This window comes from Hyperolius riggenbachi, chromosome 5 (assembly GCF_040937935.1).
Source record: "Hyperolius riggenbachi isolate aHypRig1 chromosome 5, aHypRig1.pri, whole genome shotgun sequence".
Lineage (NCBI taxonomy): Eukaryota > Metazoa > Chordata > Amphibia > Anura > Hyperoliidae > Hyperolius > Hyperolius riggenbachi.
In genome coordinates, this window is record NC_090650.1 from 27,256,389 (window position 1) to 27,268,714 (window position 12,326).

General features: G+C 45.7%; 1 protein-coding gene across 2 annotated transcripts in view; it reads right to left on the minus strand.

Moving 5' to 3' along the window:
- The window catches only part of HASPIN (histone H3 associated protein kinase), a 109,914-nt gene that overhangs the window by 14,286 nt on the left and 83,302 nt on the right, over nt 1-12,326 (minus strand). For both annotated transcript variants that reach the window (XM_068235231.1, XM_068235232.1), the window contains 2 exons: nt 7,717-7,802; nt 2,378-2,440 (listed from right to left, as the gene is read on the minus strand). In XM_068235231.1, the coding sequence (XP_068091332.1) occupies nt 2,378-2,440; nt 7,717-7,802 (149 nt within the window). The remainder of the gene's footprint in view (nt 1-2,377; nt 2,441-7,716; nt 7,803-12,326) is intronic.

Consider the following 12,326-nt stretch of genomic DNA (forward strand, 5'->3'; position numbering starts at 1 on the left):
GTTCGATAACAAAATCCCAGTCCTTAAAATACAGCATTCGGTATTTTAAACTCCACTGTGCTAATTCATCAATATTTTCCCATGTGTGGTAGAGGTTCGTTAAGTTACCGAAGTACTACGGCTTCAGTTCATCAAAGGCTGTCCGATAACAGCAGAGTGGTGCAGAGCAGCTTGGAATGTCTCTGTGTTGTTACAAGCTGATAACAATAGAAGGCATCCAGACATCCCTTTACATGTAAACATGTTATATTTACTGCTACTTATACTACCTCTGCTGCTCTGAATCTGTCCATCAGTGTTTCTTAACATTTTACTTATTTGCCACAACGTAGATAAACTTCCTGGAGACATTACAAATGCCATGCTTGGTGATTTCACCACTTGCATCTTTGCATATTCAAACAGGGACTCAAAGGGTTACACCACCGGTCTCTCTGCTCACTGCCTGGGGGGTCTGAAAGCTTGTGTGGAGAAGCCTGTGTGACCTATCAGCAGCACTTGCAGGAGAACAGGGGCTGTTTCTATTGGCTGCCTGCTCCTGCTAATCATGAAAACATTCACACAGAAGGCTTTGGAAGCCTGTAAGGTACAGACTAACCAGCAAGCTCATGGTGACCCAGAGCTCATTGGAGTGTGTAAGGGACTACAATGGTCCTAAAAGCCCCCTTACTAAGATGTTAAGAAAAACAAAAATTTGCTTTCCTAAAACAGAAAGAATTTGCGATAATTCAGGTTGGAGTGAGCTCGAGATGTCTCCCAGGCACCACTGCTGAATATATGCAAATTAACCATTGTACCCTTATGGCTCTGTACAATTTAACAAGCTGACACATCATTGCATTCCAGCGGTTCTGGAGGTGTGTTTAGCTTCTAAGGGTACAATGGTTAATTTGCATATATTCAGCAGTGGTGCCTGGAAGCCTGTAAGGACAGGGGAGAGCTGGAGATAAACACCGAATGTGTTAGCGAATGTGGTAACCTTGATGAATTAACATTTTGGAAAGTGCTCCGTTAAGTCAGCTGTTTTCAGCATTACCGAATGCGGTAATGCTTGATGAATTGAAGCCATTGTATCTCTTCTTTTCTTCCTGGAAGTTGCACGCTCTATACCGCATACCTCCTCCCGATCACATGACATGCCTCATGAGCCAGAGGTATGGAGAATAGCCTGTGTGGCTGTCAAGAAGACCAGGAAGAGACCCAAAGCAGCACTGAAGCAAGTAAACTGCTCCACTGTGCTACTCTGCAGAAGGGGGAGGAGCAGGTCCCCACGGACGCTATAGTCACGCCACTTAGTTTGAGACTGTTCAATAAATGTTAAAGGACAACTGAAGTGAGAGGGATAGGGAGGCTGCCATATTTATTTCCTTTTAAACAATACCAGTTGCCTTGCAGCCCTGCTGATCTCTTTAGTTGCAGTAGTGTCTGAATCACACCAGAAACAAGCATGCAGCTAATCTTGTCAGATCTGACAAAAATATCAGAAAACCCCGATCTGCTGCGTGCTTGTTAAGGGTCTACAGCTGAAAGTAATAGAGGCAGAGGATCAGCAGAGCTGCCAGGTAACTGGTATTGCTTAAAAGAAAATAAATATGGCAGCCTCCACATCACTCTACCTTCAGTTGTCCTTTAAATCCATACAAACATTTTGACAGACCACTATGTTTTAGATGCTGGCCCTTTGCGTGATTGCGTTTGACATCTCTGGATTAGTGGTTTAAAAACCAGAGAGAAAAAGAAAAAAGTTATAGAAACCAGAGAATGAGGCAGAAGAAACTGATGGAAGAATGGAAGATCACCAGGAAGGGTGAGGGCACGCTGGATGCTGGGTGGAAGGTAGGTGGAAACAATGTTGAGGGTGGGGGGGGGGGGGGGGAGAAATATAAATGCCAGCATATAGTATATGATATGGTAGAGATGTCCACACTTCACTCAATTTTGACATCCAATCAACCGGCCAATTCGATAATTTTATCGAATTGGAGGAAAACGGATGCAGCAACATGACTACACGTTTGATTAATTTACTTTGCTATCTGATGATCGATGTGCCGATACATAGAGTAATGTACAGGTAAAGGAGAGCGGAGCAGAAGATAGCGGAACAGTAGAGGGAGAGGAAGGGGAGATGAAGACAGCCAAGGATGAAAGAGGTAGAGCAGACAAGGATGGAAGACTCACAGAATGGTGGAGGATAATGGTGGAGGAGATGAACGTCACCTGGAAGGGTAGAGGAAAGCAAGATAGATGGTAGCAGAAGATGCGGATGGAAGGGTAGAGGAAAGCAAGATGGACGGTAGCAGGAGCAGAAGATGCGGATGGAAGGGACAGTGAAGTGAAAATGTAAGAAGTGGCAATAAGAAGGATTGAGACTCACGAATGCAGTTTGATGAAGCCACTGGTGGTGTTTTTCTCCCCGGCGCTCAATAAGCTCAGTTCTCTGAAAAGTAAACACAGAGAAATGTAATCTCCTAATCATTAGCCAGAAAAGCTACCAGAATGCCCAAGATTGGTTTCTCCTATTCAAACCCTTGTATAAAGGTAGAGATACAGATCCCGAATTTCTGCTAAAGCCATCTCACCTCATTAGCCGGCAGGCTAGCAACGTGTTCTGTTGGAATTCGGAGGAACAACAGAGCATTGCGGAAGTGACGTCACACAGGAGACGGGTAAGCAGGGGGAACCATGCTCTCGGCCATAGCTCAACCAAATCAATCCCCCAGACGGTTTACGGTCACTGTTGGTTCTCTGGGACTTTTCAGTGGATGACCAAACGTCACTTTTACACTTTATATAGAAATCAGTCATGTAATTTGTTAAAGAGTCTAAAGCCTCCCAAAACACGTTTTTACTTTAAATACCTCTTTAACATGAATGCCCCAGCTGAAACGCCGCATACCCGCGGCTGAAAACTCAATCACCTCAAACTGCCTGGGGCTAATTGTGGGGCTCCTTCCATGTAGAGGCAGAGCTTTGTGCAGTAGCTCTGCCTCTAATTGCTTTAATCTGCGCTGATCGCCGCCTCTCCCCGCCCCTCAGTCTTCTTTCACTGAGAGGGGCGGGGAGAGGCGGCAATCAGCGTAGATTGACGCAAATGGAAGCAGAGCTACAGCCCAAAGCTCCGCCTCCCCGGGCAGCATTTTTGCCCCGGGAGTTTGAGGTGATTGGGTTGTCAGCCGCAAGGATGCAGTGTTTCAGCTGGGGCATTCATGTTAAACAGGTCTTTAGAGTAAAAACATGTTTTTTATGAGGCTTCAGAGTCACTTTAAGTGGTAAAACCTTGACTAACTTTATTTTAACATATTATATACATCGGTTTATTAAATGTCAATTTTGTATATCGCATACATATCAATACAAACCTCATGTGGGTAAGATTATAGGAATTCTCAGAAGTCTCCAGGGGGTACCACCGCCATATATTGCACCGAGATTAGTACCGTATATACTCGCATACAAGCAGAATTTTTGACCCCCAAAAAGGGGGTCAAAAGTTGGGGGGTCGGCTTGTATGCGAGTCTTCCCTGGTGGTCTAGTGGTGGGTGGTCCGCGCCCCACTCCCCCCCTCCCCGCTCCCCCCGCGGCCGCCGCTATTACCTGCTTAGGCAGCGGCCGCTTCCTAATCCGCGTTCCCCTTCTGAACTTTCAGAGTGTATCACAGCAGCGCGCCCGGCGCTGCTGCTGTGACGATGCAGGGGGCAGGAAAGAGCGGTTCCCCTGGTAACGGCGATACAGATCGCCGCTATAGGGAGCCGCGCTCTTTCCTGCACTCTGCATCGTCACAGCAGCAGCGCCGGGCGCGCTGCTGTGATACACTCTGAAAGTTCAGAAGGGGAACGCGGATTAGGAAGCGGCCGCTGCCTAAGCAGGTAATAGCAGCGGCATCTGCGGGGAGCGGGGGGAGCACTACCTACCTATGCTGGGCACTATACTGGCTAAACTGGGCACCTTACTAGCCATACTGGGGCACTATACTAGCTAAACTGGGCACTATACTAGCTAAACTGGGCACTATACTAGCTAAACAGGGCACTATACTGGCTAAACTGGGCACTATACTGCTAAACTGGGGCACTATACTAGCTAAACTGGGCACTATACTAGCTAAACTGGGCACTATACCGGCTAAACTGGGCACTATACCGGCTAAACTGGGCACTATACCGGCTAAATTGGGCACTATACTGGCTAAACTGGGCACTATACTAGCCATACTGGGGCACTATACTAGCTAAACTGGGCACTATACTAGCTAAACTGGGCACTATACTAGCTAAACTGGGCACTATACTAGCTATACTGAGGCACTACCTACCCATACTGGGCGCTATACTGGGCACTATACTGGCTAAACTGGGCACTTTACTAGCCATACTGGGGCACTATACTAGCTAAACTGGGCACTATACTAGCTAAACTGGGCACTATACTAACTAAACTGAGGCACTACCTACCCATACTGGGCACTATACTGGCTATACTGGGCACTATACTGGCTATACTGGGCACTATACTAGCTATACTGGGCACTATACTAGCTAAACAGGGCACTATACTAGCTAAACTGGGCACTATACTAGCTAAACTGGGCACTATACTAGCTAAACTGGGCACTATACTAGCTATACTGAGGCACTACCTACCCATACTGGGCGCTATACTGGGCACTATACTGGCTAAACTGGGCACTTTACTAGCCATACTGGGGCACTATACTAGCTAAACTGGGCACTATACTAGCTAAACTGGGCACTATACTAACTAAACTGAGGCACTACCTACCCATACTGGGCGTTATACTGGGCACTATACTGGCTATACTGGGCACTATACTGGCTATACTGGGCACTATACTAGCTATACTGGGCACTATACTAGCTAAACAGGGCACTATACTAGCTAAACTGGGCACTATACTAGCTAAACTGGGCACTATACTAGCTAAACTGGGCACTATACTAGCTATACTGAGGCACTACCTACCCATACTGGGCGCTATACTGGGCACTATACTGGCTAAACTGGGCACTTTACTAGCCATACTGGGGCACTATACTAGCTAAACTGGGCACTATACTAGCTAAACTGGGCACTATACTAACTAAACTGAGGCACTACCTACCCATACTGGGCGTTATACTGGGCACTATACTGGCTATACTGGGCACTATACTGGCTATACTGGGCACTATACTAGCTATACTGGGCACTATACTAGCTAAACAGGGCACTATACTGGCTAAACTGGGCACTATACTGCTAAACTGGGGCACTATACTAGCTAAACTGGGCACTATACTAGCTAAACTGGGCACTATACTAGCTAAACTGGGCACTATACCGGCTAAACTGGGCACTATACCGGCTAAACTGGGCACTATACCGGCTAAATTGGGCACTATACCGGCTAAACTGGGCACTATACTGGCTAAACTGGGCACTATACTAGCCATACTGGGGCACTATACTAGCTAAACTGGGCACTATACTAGCTAAACTGGGCACTATACTAGCTAAACTGGGCACTATACTAGCTATACTGAGGCACTACCTACCCATACTGGGCGCTATACTGGGCACTATACTGGCTAAACTGGGCACTATACTAGCTAAACTGGGCACTATACTAGCTAAACTGGGCACTATACTAACTAAACTGAGGCACTACCTACCCATACTGGGCGTTATACTGGGCACTATACTGGCTATACTGGGCACTATACTGGCTATACTGGGCACTATACTGGGCACTATACTAGCTATACTGGGCACTATACTAGCTATACTGGGCACTATACTAGCTATACTGGGCACTATACTAGCTATACTGGGACACACTGGTGGGCTGCACCAAGCATTTCCTACCCCCGGCTTATATGGGGGTCAATCATTTTTCCCTGGTCGGCTTATATGCGGGTGGGCTTATATGCGAGTATATACGTAATATAAAAGTTGACAACACTCGTATGCTTATACAAGGGCGATCACTTGACTCGACACATGAGTTTCGTGAACTGCATTCACTTCTTCAGGGGTGTCCGGCTCCTGCATATATACTGTACAAAAAATAAAGGTGTCTAAGTCCCAAAAAACGAGAGGGATGGAAAGGATTCCATGGATGGGAGCGAGGTTGGGGAAAAAGAAAGGGGAGAGGAGAGGGAGGGGGAAGAGAGAAAGAAAAAAGGAAGAAAGGAAGAAGGGAGAGGGCAGAGAAGGAAAGGAGAGAGAGAGTGAAGAAGGAGATACTGCATATAGTCTTTTTGTATAAAAGCCCATGCAGGAGCCGGACACGCCTCCTGAGGAAGTAAAAGAAGTTCACAAAACGCGTGTCGAGCCAAGTGCTCCGCCCAGCACAAGCATCAGGCCTGGGACCCACTAGGAATCGCTGCAGCGCTTCAAAATCGCTAAAAATTCCTAGGGCAATTGCCTGACGCACGGAAGTGTGATGTACAGTTTATTTCCGACTTTTTTTTCTTTCCTTTTTTTTTTAAATAAAACTTTATTACACTTACCGGGCGTCCTTCTTCAGTCCTTAGCCCCACCCCTAAAGGAAGCGGTCATAGGTTCTATTTTTAGTTGTCCCCGAAAAAGGCCCAGAGACCCAACAATAACACAGCTTTGACCAAACAGGGAAGTGGGGAATGAGGATTAACCCCTCGTGTACCAGCAGTCTCTCGCCCCTTAAAGGGAACCTAAACTGAGAAGGATATGGATTTTTCCTTTTAAAATAATACCGGTTACCTGACTCTCCTGCTGATCCAGTGTCTCTAATACTTTTAGCCACAGCCCCACAACAAGCATGCAGATCAGGTGCTCTGACTGAAGTCAGACTGGATTAGCTGCATGCTTGTTTCAGGTATGTGATTCAGCCACTTCTGTAGCTAAAGAGATCAGCAACCGGTAATGTTTAAAAGGAAAAAAACTTTCATATCCCTCTCAGTTAAGGTTCTCTTTAAAGAGGAACTGTAACGACAAAACGTCCCCTGGGGGGTACTCACCTCGGGTGGGGGAAGCCTCCGGATCCTAATGAGGCTTCCCACGCCGTCCTCCGTCTCTCAAGGGCCTCGCTGCAGCCCTCCGTACAGCCGTGACGTCAATATTTACCTTCCCGGCTCCTGCGCAGGCGCTCTGACGGCTGTCGGCTCCGAAGTAGGCGGAAATACCCGATCGCCGTCAGGTCTGCTCTACTGCGCAGGCGCAAGTTTCCGGCGCCTGCGCAGTAGAGCGGACCCGACTGAGATCGGGTATTTCCGTGCCGAAAGCAGCCACAGCACCCCCGCTGGAGCCAGCAAAGGTAAATATTGAAGCTACAGTCGGCTCTGTCGCCGGCTGTTCGGAGGGCTGCAGCGAGACCCTTGAGGGACAGAGGACGGCGTGGGAAGCCTCATTAGGATCCGGAGGCTTCCCCCACCCGAGGTGAGTACCCCCCAGGGGAGGTTTTTCATGTTACAGAGTCTCTTTAAGGACCAGAGACTGCTAGTACCACAAAACGTCGCTTACCGACGAATCGCAGCGAATACGCGCCGCTCTCCCTGTTGCAGTTCACTCCTGTGTGAGCAGGTCAGGAGCTGCTTTCATGGGCTTCTGACCCTGTCCATTAATGAAAGCCAAATGTGATTGGCTCACAGTGATCATGTTATCAAAAGCCAATGAAATCGTGATAAAAGGCCACTACAGACAGCACATCTACAGACAGGCAGGCAAGGCTTCACTCACTTTGAGATGATGATCTCTGGAAGAATCTCTGCAAAGCTCTTCTGATATTCTCCATTCACCTTCTGAGAGCCTTCAATGGGAATCACCTGAAACACCAAGCCAGAGAGGAACATCGTATATTACAGCCCAATAACGTTTATATTGCGCTTTTCTCCTGGCGGACTCAAAGCGCCAGAGATGCAGCCACTAGGGCGCGCTCTATAGGCAGTAGCAGTGTTAGGAAGTCTTGCCCAAGGTCTCCTTGCTGAATAGGCACTGGCTTACTGAACAAGAAGAGCCGAGATTTGAACCCTGGTCTCCCGTGTCACGAGGCAGAGCCCTATCCAGCCACTACCAGCAATGCTGATAACATGGCACGAGACTGACCCTCAGTGGCTGCAACACAGCAAACGCTGTACTGAAAACGCCTCCTAAGGTCCCGCAAGTAAAATTCCCAGCTATGGGAACCTTGTAGAGGAACCGTAACAAAATATAGTAAAATGTAGTAAATGATTTAGGATACCCACTATTACATGAAATATCCTGGTTTCCCACTAAAGCTTAGCCTAGACTGTTTATTATGCAGAGTTCCACCCCCCCCCCCCCCCCCCTTCCCCGAGCATTCTGGGAGAGCAGAGATCTTTAACTTGTTTTAGAACTCTCCGAAAATGAACATTGCGCAGAGATCACCTTCCAGTAAAAAAAGATGTTGCCGCTTGTGACAAATTTCTGAACGTAAATCAGGGAGAGGAAAGATTTTACAATGGGCAAACACTGACTAAATAATTTATAAATGACTATTGTAAAAAAATAAGTAATTTTATTCATTCTGTTATTTTGAGTACAGCTCCTGTTTAACTTGGACATAAACACTTGCACAGGAGAGAAGGAAAACGCTGAGAAATCCACCCTGTGTGCGTTTAACGAGAACAGCCTGTCTAATTCTCCCTTCTCAGCAAGTAATGAGCCAGTGTAATTTGAGCTCCTGTCTGCCTAATTCTGAGCTAATATGTAAATACGGGAGGTTAAACCTTTGTGTTCCCAGGAAGTAACTACACTGTAGCATATCTGTAGGAGCTCTATAAGCTGTAACAAGGAAATGTTTTTTTTCTTTAAGTGTTATAATGCTGTTGCTTATCTTTTATAGCAGAGAGGAAGTTCAGGTCAGCTATAAAGCAAACCTGAAGCTAAAATAAATTTGAGATAATGAATTGTATGTGTAGCACAGCAAAGAAATAGAACATTAGTAGCAAAGAAGAGTCTCATATTGTTTTCCAGTACAGGAAGCGTTAAAAAAAAAAAAAAAACCTTCAGTTATCTATGCAAAAGAGCTTCTCTGAGCTACTCGACCCAGCTTGGTCAAATACAGTCCTGTTTTCTGAAGCACAGCTAAGAAGCAGTGAGAGACAGCTTGAAATGAGGTTTTACTGCAGGAAAGCTCAAAAGGGTCATTATTTCTGCTTTGTTTTATAGCTTAAAAAGACAGGGGCCCATATGCAATTAATGTTTTCTCTTGAGTTTTCTCCTAGGAGGAGATGGCCTCAATTCACTAAGCTTATCTCCTGTCTTTAATAACTCTTCTAGAGTTGTTACCATGGTGACGAGGCATGTAGTATTCAGGAAACATTTTACCTCAGGCAAACCTAAAGTTAACTTCTGTAAAATAACTCCAGAGTTAAAGACAGGCTGTTCATTAACTGCGTGTGAAAATAACTACAGAGGAGGTAACATAAGGAATGAAGAGATAAGATAACTCTCTCACTATGTGGAGGTAAGTTTTCTCTTGCCTTATTATCTCCAGCATGATCTTAGTGAATTGAGGCCACTGTTTCATCTTCTATTTAGAATAACTTTTCAGAGCTTTGCAATTGAAAAATTACCAAAAAGTAGGCGGAAAAGTACTATCAAAACTATTTTAGGTATTTTCTTGATCGCTGGTGAGTTAAAAGTTATTTTATTGACAAGTTTGAAAATATCCCCTAGGAGAAAACTCTGGAGAAAAAGTGAATTGCATATTGGCCAGAGTGTGGTTTTAAAACTGCAGATGTGACAGAATGATGCAATGTTATAGAAAAAAAAAGCTACATACGGTAACTGTAAATAAAAATATAAGACTCTTTTCTTTGCTACTAATGTTCTATTATCCATACTACACATTAATTTCATTAAAGAGGAACTCCAGCGAAAATAATGTAATAAAAAGTGCTTCATTTTTACAATAATTATGTATAAATGATTTAGTCAGTGTTTGCCCATTGTAAAATCTTTCCTCTCCCTGATTTACATTCACATGGTGACATTTTTACTGCTGGCAGGCGATGTCACTGAAAGGAGATGCTGCTTGCTTTTTTGGCAGTTGAGATAGCTGTAAACAGCCATTTCCCCACAATGCAATGAGGTTCACAGACAGGAAACTGCAAGGACCATGGTCCTCACAATTTCCTATGGGATGGGTTTCACCACAATATCAGCCATACAGCGCCCCCTCATGATCTGTTTGAGAAAAGGAAATTATTTCTCATGGGAAAGGGGGTATCAGCTACTGATTGGAATGAAGTTCAGTTTTTGGTTACGGTTTGTCTTTAACTCATAAGTTTATTTCCATTTCAGGTTTGCTTTAAGTGGAACTTTGCAGTCCAAGGTACACTCATCCAGGATCTGAATGACCTTATCAGCATACCTATAAGTACATTAATACCCAATGGGGAGGATTCTAGTTCTGCCTCTCTCAGGAAGGAAGTGTCCCAATCAGAAAAACGCATTAGGAACAAATCTACAGTTGACCTACCAAAGAGTTCCCCTCAATCTATACAGAAGCTTGTGAGAGTGTTCACCCCCCACTGCACTGACTCCATTTTGTCAAATTACAACCTGGAATGAAAATGGATTTTTGGATTCTTGCCACCGTTTGATTTACACAGCAGGGCTGCCACTTTGGAGGAGCAAAATATTTGATTTCATCCATTTACAGCAGTCGCTTTGTGTCTGTTGCCATGGTTACAAATGGCAGAAAAGTACACATGGAGGAACTAAGAATTCTGGCTGGAGAACTTTCAGTTACCTCTGCTTGGTGGGGATGGAATGTATATTCTGTATGCAGCAGTACTTGAATATAATTACTACCTCCATGCTTTCTGTTAGTCGGCCAGATTGAGTTATTTTCTGTTAGTTTTTAGGAGAACATGATAGATGTTCTTGCCTCAGTAAACTTGTGACTTTTTGGGATTTAAAGGGGTTCTGTGGCCCTTTTTCAAAATGCTATTTAAATGAAGAGATATGTTCCTTATAAAAGTACTAATCTTTTTTTCCCTGTCTCATGTAGAAACAGCTGTGCTGTCTCTCTCCTGCTTCTTTCTAATTATTTGTCTAGTAGTTAGACAAATATTGTGATGCAGGAAGAGGCAGACAATAAAGCAGCTGTTCCTCCCTGCTCTCTGCCCCCAGGGGGCTGCACGTCATCTGATGAGTCATTCCTGACCTTTCTGCAAGCTCCAGACAGCTGGGGGAGGAGATCTGCCTCATGTGGCTTCAGCTCAGCTCATCTCTTGTGCACAGCAGTACAGGGAGACTGTGTACTGACCCGGAAGCACTTTACATTGCAGCCATTTTGCCCAAAGGTTTAAAAGTTATATTTTATTAATTAAGTTATTTATTGGCAGTGGGATGTGGTGAAAATAGGAGAAATGAAGAGGGGGAATAATGGGGAAAACAGTAATTTGTTTATTTTAATGTGCTGTAAATCCACCAAAACTTCCCTTGGGAGGGGCTTCTGGATCCTGTCCAGGATTCCCCTATTCCCATATCCTCCTCAGCCAGCCAAATCCAGTGCTGGCTCCCCCACATAAGCGGCAACAATATTGACATTGGCATGCGTGTGCCGGTGCAGTAGCGGCTCTTCGCTTGGGCTCTGGCGGAAATAGCAGATACCGCTCAGGTCTGCTCTACTGCACGGGTGACCCCCGCCTCTGCAGCAGAGGACCTGACCGGGCTTTGCTATTTCCGTTGTAACCTGAGTGGCCAGGCCTCGAGTGCGCCGTCTGCCAACTAGTAAACTTTCTGTGAAGTCAGCACTGCATCCCCTCTGCTTAGGATCAAGAGGCTTCCCACTCCCGATATAAGTAACCATATGTCAGAATAAACAGGTGGCTTTTTAGTTTTGATTTAAACAACGCCAGGGTTGGAGCGGTCTTAAGTTTGGCAAGTCATTCCTTAGGCTAGGGGCAGCATGACAGAATGCTCTGGCTCCAAAAGATTTTTAGTTGGACTCTGGAGGTGCTCAAGTACATGCACCCGACCTGATTTGTAAACAATCTGATACCTGCACCCGACTCGCGCACCTCCGGACCTGCAACACCACTTTTCACCCCCTAATGCAGCCATGAAGAGCGGCCCTCAGGGAGCTGTTCTAGTTACCTGCCCGGACGCTGGATCGGCTCTCCTCTCCCTCCACCGAGCGGCCTCAGTAACGCAGACATCCTCTTCTGGCTTCCGATTATGATAGGACAGTGCTGGCTAACCTTGGCACTCCAGCTGTGACAAAACTACAAATACCATCATGCCTCTCCCTCCCCGAGTTATGCTTAGAGCTGTCAGAGTATTGCAATGCCCCATGGGACTTGTAGTTCCACCAC